Here is a 14011-nt window from a genome sequence, read left to right on the forward strand (position 1 = left end):
TTCAGGGCAGGTCAGCCAGACTCTAAGACCAATCCTCTAGTCACTCACCATACTACCTCTCTAAACAAATACACAGTCCCCCAAAACTAAAGTGCTGTGATATTACCAATATTTGCACTATGAGTGGGACTAGGTCAAAGTTAATAACCAACAGAGTTAACAATCAGAATAGTCTTTAAAAAATTAGATACTTGGTAATATAATCTAAGAATCATTTTAACAAAACAGAATAATAAACTTTGGGGAGTTTCCTCTAATTAAAAATATCCATTGAAAATGATTTATTTTCTGATCACTGCAGTAAGCAATCATGACTTCAGAAGGCTGATGATTAAACATGCTACTGACCCTTTGGCAGAATAGTGAGGAACTAGAAATACAGAATGAGAAATACCTTTCAGACACTGATGATATGAATTGTTTTTATATTTATTTGTGAAAAAAAAAAAGTAACACAAATGGGTAGTGAGATCAAAAAAAAGGAGTAACAATAAAATATTTTAAATTATATACAAAAACAAAAAAAATCTCAGAAGACAACATAAACCAGGCAATTTTGTCACTAAAATATAAAATTTTATATACTTAAAAACCTGTACTAAACAGAGAATTAATATGCAATCCTCTTTTTTGTTCTTTGTATATTAAAATGCTCATGTTTATTAATAATTATAATAATAAAACAAAAAAATTTCCCCTTAAATGATTTTACATACTTGTCTTTTTCATTTTCTTCATGTTTGGTAAGACTACAAAGTTGAAGAGTGTCAAGCTGCTGGGTAACCTCTTCTGCCCAACGACAGTTTACCAGTTCTCGGAGCTGGAGGGGAGCACTGAAAAAGAAAGAATCTATAGTCTCTTTCAGGAACTCAGGATTTTAGCATTTAAAACAGCATATAAATAAATATTTGTTACCTCTTTCATGTAGTTATTCACTTGCAACAATAATTATAACATGAAAATAGTGAATTATGCTTATTTTTACGAAATGAATTAGTACCAAAAGTCTACCCTAAGAAAGTACACAATAAAATTCCTAAATAAAAAAATGGCAAAGAAAGACAAATCATCATCCAAACCTCTTGAGTGACTTTTAGGCAGATAAACTAGTTATGTTATTCTTCAGGACAGAGGGGAGAGAGAGGTTGTTTCTTTCAATCAAGTTTGTAGTGGGTGCTAGGAGCTGGGAATACAAACATAAAGAGCTATCACAATCCCTACTCACAAGAAGCTTATATCCTAATATGTGTGTGTGTTTGTCTTTCATAGCCAAAGAAAACCATGCCACCAGAGAAATAATGACATGACTTGCACTTGACTTTGTTTTTGAGTGAGGGAGGGCTGTGCAGGTCACCAGCCTCACTTCTCCTCCAAAGCCATCTGAATCCAGTAAGCAGATATTCACCAGGATGACTAGAGATGACCCAGGATAAGGCAAATGGGGTTAAGTGACTTGCCCAAGGTCACACAGCTAGTGACAATAAATACAGATATAAAGTTATTAAACAGAAATATATATCTCTCAAGTTGTCCAATACAAGGTAGAGTGAGAATGGGCCTTAGCTGCTAAGAGGACCAAGAAAGGCCTCATGAAGAAGAAGAGAAGACTCAAAGATGGAATAAAGGAGGAAATGCATCTAAGAGTATAGAAGAGCTACTACAAAGGCACAGCGGTGGAGTGTAATGTATGAGGAACAGAGAGAGCCCATTTCGATAGACTGCAGAGTATAGAAAGTCCAGTGAGGTCAGAAAGATAATGTGGGGTCAAAGCATGCCTCTACTAGATTTAAAAGCTAAATGGAAGAATTTATATTTAATCCTAGAGGCAATAAGAAGTCAGTGGAGTTAGTTGAGGAGGGGAGTCACAGTTAGATCTGGGCTTAAGAAAAATTACTTTGGCAGCACTGCGTAGACTATAGGAAGAGAGCTGAGACAGTTCAGAGGCTATTGCAATAATCTAGCCAAGAAGTAATGAGGGTTTACACTAAGGTAGCAGCTGGGAGTAAAGAAAAGAAGTCAGATGTAAAAGTTACCATGGAGGTAGAAATAACAAGATTTGGGAAGTGATTAAATATGTGAAGTGAGGAGGAATGAGGAATCCAGGGTAATGATGATATTATGAAAACAAGAAACTGGAAGGGATGGTGGTGCCTTTGACAGAATCAGTGAAGTCTAGAGGAGGAAAGGGTTTCAGGCAAAAGATAATTAATTTCACTTAACAAACTGAGTTTAGGATGTCTCCAGGACATCCTATTTGAAATGTCTAACAGTCAATTGGTAATGTAGGACTGAAGTTTGAAGGGGAGAGTGCAGAAGTGAATGATGGATGTTATGAATAAGAATTTCTCCTACATAAGTTAATATGTGCTTTTATGCCACTCTCTTCATACTAGCATATTCATAAAAATTATATAAAAAAACTTACCGACAATGAGGACATTGAGCTCTTTGTTCTGTCAGCCAACGCTTAGGAGGCAAAAGGGGAAAAAAACGATTTTCAGTTCCCAACAATACCAATATTTTTAAAGTATTAAAATGTAGTTTCATATTAGTTTGTAGGTTTAAGTTCTTCTCTCATCAAGTCCAAATTTCACACTGATTCTATAAAAAATATTTTCAGATAGTGAACTCTATTCTCCATACAGCAGTAAAACATTAAGCACTCAGTTGTTTCCATTGCCCAGGACAGAAGGAACAATATTAGCCCAGAACTAATCTATATCAGAAGGAGAAGCAGTACATAGAACTGACATGAAAAGAAGCTACTCAGAGTAGGAGGATGCAAACAGCCCCAGGAGAGGGTAGACAGCATATGCAAGTGACTTATGTGTAAATCATCCACATATTAATGATAATACTATAACTAAAACAAAAAGCAAAAATTATGGATGACATGATTCTAAATTACACTATAAGAAAACACTCATCTGGAAAATAATAGGTCAAAGGAGGTACTGACTTAATTTTTACTATCTCTTAGGAAATTTAACAAAAACAAATGTTACCACAATAAGACCAGAAAAGCCCAGAAATGGCCATACTGAACAAATACTTGACAAATGTTCAATGTAAGAAATATGCTAGTATTTCCAGTGATCATTCCTGATCATCTGTGACATCAGTAAATACTCCCTTTACCAAATGAATTAGGGTTACTTTGGGAGTCTGCAGAAAATCACTGAAGAGAGGAATTCAAGTCTCTCATCCATATTACTAGAAAATACAAGATCCTGCTGCATTTACAAAAAAAGAATTAAGTCAACAGAGCAGAACGGCTTCCAAGTCATACATCAAATAATACAGTAACAACAATGAGCATTTCCAAAGCACTTAAGGTTTGCAAAGAGCTTTACAAATGCTATTTCATTTTATCCTCACAACCATCCTAGGATATAGGGGCTACTATTATCCCCATTTTACAGTTGAGCAAACTGAAGCAAAAAGAAATGACTTGCTCAGATTCACACAGCTATCTTTAGGCTGGATTTGAACTAAGGTCTTTCTGACTCCAAGTCAAGTGCTCTATTACCCTCCTACTTTTTCAGTATTCTTATACCTTACATGCTCCTCTCCTCCCCAATGCCCGTACCATTCAATTCAATGACACTGCCTCCTTGCTGTTCCTCAGACTCCATCTCCAGACCTCTATTCATTGACCGTCCTCCATGACTGTATCTCTGCTTCCTGGTTTCCTTCAAGTCTCAGTTAAAATCCCTTTTACAAGTCTTTCCTAATTCCCCTTAATCCTAATGTCTTCCCTGTTGATTATTTACAATTTACTCCCTGTACATAGCTTATAGGTACATAATTGTTTGCAAATTGTCCTCCCACATTAGACTGTGAGAACAGGAACCATCCTTTTCCTTCTTATATTCTCAGCACTTAGTACAATGCCTGGCACAAAACAACCACTTAATAAATGTTTACTGACTATCCACTGCACTATCTCATTCATATTTAAGCTTATGCAAGATTCACTGATAGATGCAACCACAAAGAAAATTATGTCCAAAGATCCTATGATTATCATTTTCAAATGAGACTAAATAGAAGGGAAACATCCTTGCCAAAATTATTTACCACTATCATGGAAGATGTCCTGTGCAGAGTCTAAACAGATTAGGGATTCCCTGTAGATGGTCAGGGTCAACAGCTGCTCATTTGTAGATGATGTTACGTTGACAGCATTGAGTCACAGAACACTACGGGGCTCCAGAATATTACTGAATATGATGACATTCATGGCCATTAAAAAGAAAACGGCTTAATAAATCACACAGGAAAAACCCAGCAGATGAACAACATACACTGTGCAAAGTATGGCATGCAAATGGACAGGCATCTATTGAGTCAATATATTTTTCTACATGTTGGAAAGACACTATAGCTAGACAATAATCTTGGTCTAAAACTGAACTGAATTAACAGAAAAGCAGTCAGTCAATAAACATTTATTAAGCACCTATATGCCAGACACCAGGCTAAGCACTGCAGATAGAAAGAACAGCCAAAGACAGCCCCTGCCATTGAAAAACTCACAATCTCATATGCAAGGTAACAGGCAAATATATACAAACAAGCTATGACAGTTTACAAGTTTACAAGCAAGGTATATACAGGATAAATAGGAAATAGTCAACAGAGGGAGGGTATTAGAATTAAGGGGGATTGGCTCCTTGTAGAAGATGAGATTTTAGCTAGGAAGTGTAGGAAGCCAGGAGACGGAGATGAGGAGAGAGAGCATTCCAGACATGAGGAAATGCCAGTGAAAATACTTGGAGCTAAAAGATGAAAGTGTCTTATTCAAAGAATAGTTAAGAGGCAAATGTCACTGAATCAAAGAATATGTGGTAAGGTATAAGAGGACTCTAAAAGGGGAGTAAGGGAAGGGGAGGCTATACAGGGCTTTGAACATCAGAGGATTTTATATTTAATTATGAAGATGATAGAGACCCACTAGAGTTTACTGAGTGAGGGAGCGGGGGATACGGGGGGAAGGCATAGTGGAACAAGGTCAGACACTATGCTTCAGGAAAATCAATTTGGCCGTTGAACAGAAGATGGAGTGGAGTGCAGAACAACTTGTGGCAGGCAGATCCACCAACAGTCTATTACAAATGTCCAGGAATGAGGAGCTGAGAGCCTATATCATGGTGGTGGCAATATCAGACAAGAAAAAGGAGCATATTTGAAAGATACTACGAAGATGAAATAGACACACCTCGGCAACAGATAGGATATGGGGGTTAAGAGATAGTAAAGAATTCAGGATGACACTTAAGACAGCAAGATGGAGGACCTGAGAGGATGATTTTGCCCAGTAGAATAGGGAAGTCTGGAAGTAGAAAAGGTTTGAGAGAAAAGATAATGAGTTCAGTTCTGGACATGCTGAGTTTAACATATCTATAGGACATGAGGTTCAAGATGTCTAAAAGGCAGGTGGAGATGCAAGACTAGAGCTCAACAGAGAGGTTAGGGCTGGATGAGAAGGCTTGAGAATCATTAAGAAAGAGATAACAATTGAATCCACAGGAGCTGATGAGATCAACAAGTAAAACAGTATAGAAGAAGAAAAGGACCAGGACAGAGCCCCATGGGACACCCACTGTTAATGGGCCTGACTTGGATGAAGAACAAGTAAAGGAGACCAAGTATTATCTGTTCATAGGTAGGAGAACCAGGACAGAATAGTGTCCCAAAAACCTAAAGAGGAATCCAGAAAAGAGAGGAAGGTGAACAACAGTGTCAAAATCTATACAGAGTTCTTTTTCTGGCTGGAATCATGGCGAAAGAAAAGAATCTACCATTTATTCCAAAATCCCTTCTGAAAAAGCAAAAGGCTTTGCAATACTAAAGGCCAAATGCCTGAAGAAAGTGGCTATAAAAAAACTCTGAAAAATAAAGAGAAAGGTTATCTATGAAAAAGCTAAAGCCTAACATAAGGAATACAAACAGATGTACAGAAGTGAAATCCGACTGGCCAGAATGGCACAAAAAGCTGGCAACTACTATGTACCTGCTGAACCCAAGTTAGCTTTTGTGATCAGAATCAGAGCTAACAATGGTATTAGTCCAAGGTAAAAAAAAGTATTGCAGCTTCTTCATCTTCACCAAATCTTCAATGGCACTCTTGTTAAGCTTAACAAGGCTTAGATTAACTTGCTAAGGATTGTGGAACCATACATTGCATGGGGTTACCCAAACTGGAAGTCTGTGAATGACTTAATTACAAACATGGTTATGGCAAGATCAAGAAACAGAGAACTGCCCTGATGGATAATGCCCTTATTGCAAAATCTCTTGGTAAATATGGAATTATCTACATGGAGGACTTGATCCATGACACTGATGGCAAGCACTTCAAAGCTGCCAACACCTTCCTGTGGCCCTTCAAATTATCTTCTCCACAAGGCAGAATAAAGAAAAACACTACATACTTTGTGGAAGGTGGAGATGCTGGTAACAGGGAAGAACAGATCAACAGGCTTATTAGAAGAATGAACTCAAGGTCTCAACTATGATTATTTTTCTAATGGTCTTAATAAAAAAATGCTTGTGAAAAAATTTTGTAAAAAAGCTATATAGAGATATAAATAAAAATGAAGACCAAGAAAAGGTCTTTTGATTTAGCAATTAAGAGATCACTTAAGAGAGCAGTTTTAGTTGAATGATAACATCAGATGCCAGATTACAGAGAGATGAAAAGAAGAAAGGAAATGGAGGCACCTACTGAAGAAGGCCTTCTCAAGGAATTTAGCCACAAAAAGGAGACATGGAATATTATACCACTGGGGATGAAAGGATCAAATAAGGGTTTTTTTGAGATGAGGGAGACATGTTTATAGTCAGGAGAGAGTGAGAAATTAAACACAGCTGAGGAGATTGACAGCTACGGCAATTCGCTGGAGATTACATGGAATGAATCACTTGTGAAAGCAGAAGGGCTTGCCTTGGCAAGGAGAAGGGCCACTTCATTTGAGAAGGGTTACAAAGGAAGAGACAGTGACAGAAGATATCTGGGTGATGTGAGATGAGGAGAGATAAATAGGTAGCTCTCGGTGAATGTCTACAATTTTTTCAGTAAAATATGAGGCAAGATTCTCAGCACAGAATGTGGGAAGAAAGGGAGTCATTAGAGAGCTGAAGAGGAGTAAAAATGTTTCAAACAGTCATTGCAGTGAGTGGGACAGTGAGTTAAGTAAGGAGGTATAGAAGAATTGCCTAGCAGCAGTGAAGGTCCAGTTGAGGTTATGTAATACACATTTGTCATGCACCCAGTCATAAGGGTTACATGATTTTTCTCCACTTGGTTCAGCAGCACCAGGAAGACAATATACATAACAACAACAATATAATAGAAAGAACTATCAAACAAAACTGAACACTAATTATAATGGCCAAGATTGAAACCCTCAAGCACCTGAAAAAATTCACCTCCTTCTCTTCATGGAAGAGGTAAGGGACTCTAAGTAAGGAACACTTGACATACCATCAGAAGTAGCAGATGTGTTGGTTGGTTCTGTTGAATTACCTTTTTATCTCTTCTTGGGTGAGTGCATGGATTATTTGGAATGGAATGTGGTTAAGGGATATGAACAACTAGTTCTCAAAAGAATTGAAAACTATTAACAACTAAATGAAAGAATGATCCAAATCACTAATAATATATGGATACAAATCAAAATAATGCTGAGACTTCACCTCATACTTAAGAAACTGGAAAAAATGACAAAAGAATATTCAATGCTGAAGTGGTTGTTGGAAAAAAGGCACACTAGTAGAAGTAATAGCATGAACTTTCTAGAGCACTGCCCCCAAGACCAGCCTGTAAAAAATGGCTCTAAACAAATTCTAGAGATGCAGAACTCACAGAATGATGGAGTGAAGCAAATCTCCAGCCCAAGACATCCTGGAAGGTCCCTGGGAAGTGTCTATCGCACCATGCTAGGAACAGAGTGCAGTCCAGCGTGGGCCAAGCCAGCATAGACAGAACCGAAACAGGCCTTGGGAAGACTGAATCTCTCACACCTGTGGCAGTTTCCAGACTTCAGGACCCCAAATCTCCAAGGACAAATTGGAAGGTCAGTGGAAAAAGCCTGTGGGACCTGTGTGGGAAAGTGGAGAGGTCTGGCCCCAACCCTAGGGCAGCAGAGGAGGGAGGAGACAAAGGATCCCATGGCAGCCACAGCAGGAGCAGGGGCAGAGACAGCCACTGTTTCTGGAGCTCTAGGCCCACAAATTGTGGGGGGATCAAGAGGCTCACAGTACACCTCCCACCACGACTGAAAGCAGAGAACTACCCTGACAAAGAATTTCAAAAAGTCAAGTAAATGGCTGGGGAAATAAGCAAAAACCGGAAAAAGAATCAGACTATAGAATCTTACACTGGTGACAAGGAGGACCATAACATGCAAACAGAAGAAAACAAAGTTAAATCACCTCCATCAAAAGTCTCCAAGAAAAATATGAATTGTTCTCAGGCCACGGAAGAACTCAAAAAGGATTTTGAAAATCAAGTAAGAGAAGTAGAACAAAAACTGGGAAGAGAAATGAGAGTGATGCAAGAAAACCATGATAAGTGAGTTCACAGCTTACTAAAAGAGACCCAAAAAAATGCTGAAATAAATAACACTTTAAAAAATAGACTAACCTAATTGGCAAAAGAGATCTAAAAAACCACTGAGGAAAAGAATGCCCTAAAAAGCAGAATTGGCCAGATGGAAAAGGAGGTCCAAAAGTTCACAGAAGAAAATAATTCCTTGAAGATTAGAATGGAGCAGATAGAAGCTAATGACTTTATGAAAAATCAAGAAATTATAAAACAAAATCAAAGAATGAAAAAATAGCAGACAATGTGAAATATTTCACTGGAAAAACATCTAACCTGGAAAACAGATGCAGGAGAGACAATTTAAAATTTATGGGACTCTCTGAAAGCCATGATCAAAAAAAGAGCGCAGACATCATCTTTCATGAAATTACTAAGGAAAATTGCCCTGATATTCTAAAACCAGAGGGTAAAATAAATACTGAGAGAATTCACTGATCACCTCCTGAAAGAGATCCAAAAAAATTCCTAGGAATATTGTAGTATGTACACACACATATATATACACACACACATAATTACAACAATATAAATAGAAAGAACAACCAGCACAACACCACTGAAAGTCAATGTTGCAGAACTGCATGACCCCAGAGAAGAGATACAAGAAAACAACCCCACTTCCACTCCTTTGCAGAGGTGGGGTTAAAGTCAAGTCAAGAAGCATTGATTAAGCACTTAATTACCCAGCACTGAGCTGAACAAAGGCAAAACAGTCATTGCTCTCCAGATGCTTACTGTCCAATGGGGACACAGCATGCAAACAACATGCACAAACAAGACATGTTGAGGATAAAAATGGAAATAATTTCAGAGGGAAGGTACTAGAATTAAGGGTAAGGGGAGATCAGGGAAGTCCACAAGTAGAGAATACTGAATATATTTTCAGACTTTTTCAATGTATTCACTAAGTTATGCTTGTTTTTTTCTCTTTATATTTTTCTTTAAAAAAATATTCTGTTATAAAGGATAGCTCTCTGAGAAAAAGGAAGAGAGATAGGGAAGGATACTAGAAAAAATGTAGGTGATATAAAAATAAATGATAATAACAGCTGTTTTTTAAATTTTAACCTAGCTAGCCTTAGATCATGCTTTACATCTATCCACCCAGCGCAACTGGTCATCAGCCACGCTACTATATGACATTTCCATCCTATCCTGCTTTCTATATCTTACTCTACGAAGAGTAATCAAATCAATACTGTCACTGTTCCTGGAAAGAGTGCAACAATCAAATGTTCCAAGGTAACCTCCTCCAACCACAACTCCCTCTCCTTGACAACTACACCCTTAAATGTACTGTTTCCCTTTTAAAACATAAGCTCCTTGAGGACAGGAACTGTCTCACTTTTATATTTTAACCTTAGTACCAAATTTTGGCATTAAGCACTTTAAGAAATGCTTTTTCTTTCATTCATGACAAATCCAAAAACCAAAAGCATACACCCTACTAACACTGTATCTTTTTCACAGTGTCATTAAGAGATGTGAATATAAATAAGGAAAATGGTAGTGAAAGCTCTAAAAGATGAAAATATCCCCCCCAAAATGAATTATATAGAGGAAAGAGAAGGAATCCTAGATGGAATCCTTAAGATTTTTCACAGAGGAAGAGGCAGAGCTTCTAAAAACTTTGAAATAGTCAGAAATTGTCAAGACAGGCAGAAAGAGAAAGTGTTACGCATCCAGGGAAAAGGTTGTATACAAAAGATAAGAATATAGCTTTTAAACTCCTAGTGAGGCACTTACTGAAGACACTGCAAATTTCATTTCAAAGCTATGAATGGAAATCAGACTTAAAGAGAGTGGGATAAACTGAAGCATAAAAATAAGAGAAATCTTATAGATAATCTGGTCAAACCCCTTCACTTGACAGATGAGGAAACTAATGTAGACATCAAAAAAGCTGAACTAACTTGCCAACAGAAGCAGGACTTAGACCCCAAGTCCCAGTATGGTGCTCTTTCCACCATACCACAGACTGAAAAAACTGGAGGAAGCGTATAATAGTGATGACAAAAGAGAGACGGCTTTTCTAAGGCACTCACACTAAAGGAGTAGGTAGATAAAAGTCTAAGATAAAGTGAAGTTTAAGGATGAGGAAAAAAGTCATTACGAGGCCCCAAAGTATAACCATTATGTTATTACCTTTCACATCACCCTCACACATTCTGAGGTAAGTAAGTATTCACTTGGAGAATAATGTCAATGAAGCACAAAGAAAAAAATTAATCCAAACCCTTCCCATTCATTTCACTGACAATAATAAAATTATCACATTTTAAAATAAGAATTGCAATAGCCAGGGAAGAACAACAAAGAAATGGAAAGTCCACCTTAGCAATCTATCAGAAGTCTCCTTAAGTCATAACCCAACCTACTTACTTCTAACTAAAAAGAACAGTACTTACCCGGATGCAGCTGAAACAACAGAGCTTGGAGCAATGTGGACACAGACGTGCATCACGCAATTTCTCCATACAAATGAAACATCGGAAAACCTCAGCAATACTCTAAGAAAATAATTAAACCACTACATCAGGCAACTGAATCAACATTAATATAATACCTTATTGGGAATTCTAAATGCATTCTGTGAGAGAAATGGGTTGAACAGTTCAACAAACATTAAGTATCTACTACATGCATGGCAGTGTGCTAGACACTGGAAATTCACTAAGAACCAAAAGAAAAAGAGCAAGACCCTAGAGTTTGTATCTATTAGGGTAGGGGTTCCCAGTCTGGTATAAATGTTCCCCCAGGAAATAAGAAAACCTTGTCAAGGGAGTAGAGGAATATTTGGTAAATAAATGTCAGTCTATTGAAATACTTCAAAAGTAATAGTGTTAGTGAAAAAAATGAGTGAATTGAGAGAAAAATGGTGAAGAAGCAGGGGCAGGGTAGGAAAGGCAGGAGCACTTTAAAAATCTGAAAGGGAGAATGAATATTTTTTATAGACCAAAACCAAATAAATGAGGTTTGGAATATGAAACTTTTCATTTGGATCTGGAAAAAAATATCAACATCCCAGTGAAAGATGAACCAATTCATCTCCACAGTAACTAGAGACTTCAAAATGATTTCCAATCAATAAAGTTACAAAACTTGGGGTATACCTTTGGAAAACAGTAAGCCATTCTTATATGTTCACAAAGCTTTAATTTCATTTATAACAATTTGTCTTTGGGAATCAGGTTTCTCAATCCTGTTCTCAATTAAATCTAAAGCAAGAAAAAAAGTGGAAGCTGGATATGGCATGCAGATATCTCTTTCAAAAATTGTACCAAAAATAAAACTGTTGACAAGAAGAATGAAAGGTCTCACTAATTTATCTTAATATGTTCTAACACAACATTTGATGGGGGAAAAAACCTTTATAATACTAAACGGGTTATGTACCAAATAAAGCTTTCTTTATTAAAAAAATAATTTCTCTTTCATTTCTTATATGCACGTACATAGTAAACTCTAGAATTTATTTCCTTTCATATTGAATAAAAGGGTACCAGAAAGTTGACTGAAAGCCTAGGGATCTGAGGATGCAATCCAAAAAGGTTGGGAACTCCCGAGGGGGAAAGGGGATAGAATATAACCTAACGGAACGTGCGTGTAACAAAACTGGAACGTAGTGTAAGGGGACAGCTAACAGGACAGCTACGCTGAGGGAAATCGAAGTAAATAAGCGTACAGCAATAAACCGACAAATACGTCCCAGCTAGTAAGAGGGCAGCGAGGGTCCTCACCGGCCACCTTCGGCAGCACTTGGGGGCTCAGGGTGCCTTAGCACACGTCCCAGAGTAAGCCCCCACCCTTCTCGGGGTTGTTCCCCAGGGGTAGAGGGAAGCTGGGGAGGGGGCTAAGCTCTGGTTCTCATTCCCCTTGCCTCCGGCAGACGCGGCGCCTCAGAGCCCGAACTTCTGCACGTCTTTACCCATCCCTTGGAGGCAGGCAGGTTACCAGGCAGAGAAAAAAGGGCCCGGCAGTGCGGTAAGGGGGAATCGGGGCACCGCTACGAGCCGGGTGCACAGAGTGCGGGCACACGGGCACCCATTCCTTCGCATTCCATTTCTGGACAGGGATTATTGTGCAAAGGCATCTCCCGGGAAGGAGCACCAGAGGCGCACCCAGCTGACTGCGGCACTTGGGGGGGTGCCGGGAGGGGGGCCATCGGTGTTGGGGGGTCGCCGGTGGGAGGGGGTGGGCCGGTGGGGGGGCATCGGTGTTGGGGGGCGTGGCGCCGAGAACCAAGCGAGCCTGGCTCCTTTGGAGCACGCGACACGCCCCCCTCGGAAAAGGCTAAGAGGGCGGGGGGGGGGGGGGGGGGTCGGAGCTGCCCCGGTGAAGAACGCCCCCTCCCCTCCCCTCGGCAGTGACGTCGCCCCTCTTCTCTCACCTCCACGCTCTGCTCATCCATTGCCTCCAGCTCCCGCCAGGCCCCGCGGTATCCCGCGGAGTCCGTCCTTCTCCTCCACCAGGTGTTAGAACCGGGTGGCCAGGTCCGGTTGGCCTGAGAGAACAGCAGGATGCCCGGGGTGGGGGTCAGGGGCTCGGGTCTACCCGGTCCCGCCTCGGCGCCCCGCCGCTCCCGCCTCCACGCCGCCTAACCCCATTTCGCCATTTTTGTCCGCGCGCGCCCCACCCGGGCGCCCCTCCCTTCTCCAGTCAGCCGGCCCCGCGCGCCAGGCTCAGCCCAGCCCAGCCCAGCCTAGCCCGGGGGGTCGAGCGGGCGAACAGGGAGGACAATGGGCCGAGCGTGAACCCCCACAGCGGCTCCCTCCCCCCCACCCCCCCCGTGACAGGGGGAACGGCTCTATCCCGCCTAAGTGCTGGCGCGGGGCTAGGAGAGGGGAGTACCGGGACACCAACGGTAACCAGGGCAGCTGGTGGCTAGGGTGGTGGCGGCAGCGGGAGGGGAGCAACGCGCATGCGTAGGAGGCCTCCGCAAGAGAGGAGAAACGTGCTCTTCGCGACGCGGCGGAGCACGAGACCGTCCCGCGGCTGCCGCAGTGTCGCGCGCCGCCCCCCGCGGGCCTGTAGCGGCTGGCTGGGAGCGGGGCGGCGGTTGGCTCGGAGTCCGCGCGCCCGCGGAGGGGGCGGGGCCTGGAATACCGCAGAGGGCGGGGACTAACCGGAGGAGGGGCAGCGAGCGCTCCTCCCCCCCCGCCGGAGAGCGTGCTGACCCGGACTGCGCGACTCGGCCGGATCTTGGAAGAGTCTCCTGGATGCCCTGCCCCCCGTTACCGCGCGAAAATCGCCCTTCCGCCGCGTGGAGAGCGCGCCGGGCCGGTAGGCCGGGCCTCCAGATGCCCCGCCCCCGGGACAGCTCCCGGGCTTTCTCAGAGCCGAACTCGAGCCAGGTGCCCTGGGAGGCTGCACCTCGGTGGGTCTTGTCCGGGTGACTGG

At 41.3% G+C, this 14011-nt stretch overlaps 1 protein-coding gene and 1 pseudogene across 9 annotated transcripts in view; one reads left to right on the forward strand and one right to left on the reverse strand.

Annotated features, from left to right (window-relative positions):
• Positions 1 to 13715, reverse strand: part of TRIM37 (tripartite motif containing 37) — a 187149-nt gene extending 173434 nt beyond the window's left edge. For 6 of the 9 annotated variants that reach the window (XR_011975289.1, XM_072646851.1, XM_072646856.1 and 3 more), the window contains exons 1-4: positions 13002 to 13245; positions 11020 to 11121; positions 2426 to 2466; positions 717 to 833 (exon numbers count right to left, since the gene is read on the reverse strand). Coding sequence is in view for 8 of the 9 variants with exons in the window: in XM_072646851.1 (XP_072502952.1) it covers positions 717 to 833; positions 2426 to 2466; positions 11020 to 11121; positions 13002 to 13022 (281 nt within the window). In the remaining variant the exon portion in view is untranslated. Of the gene's footprint in view, positions 1 to 716; positions 834 to 2425; positions 2467 to 11019; positions 11122 to 13001; positions 13246 to 13462 lie in introns of those variants that run through there. The other 3 variants (XM_072646850.1, XM_072646852.1, XM_072646857.1) reach the window with 2 other exon arrangements.
• On the forward strand, positions 5927 to 6521 carry LOC140530452 (large ribosomal subunit protein uL30-like; annotated as a pseudogene).
• Positions 13716 to 14011: the final 296 nt, after the last annotated feature.

The sequence above is a fragment of the Notamacropus eugenii genome, chromosome 2 (assembly GCF_028372415.1).
Source record: "Notamacropus eugenii isolate mMacEug1 chromosome 2, mMacEug1.pri_v2, whole genome shotgun sequence".
Lineage (NCBI taxonomy): Eukaryota > Metazoa > Chordata > Mammalia > Diprotodontia > Macropodidae > Notamacropus > Notamacropus eugenii.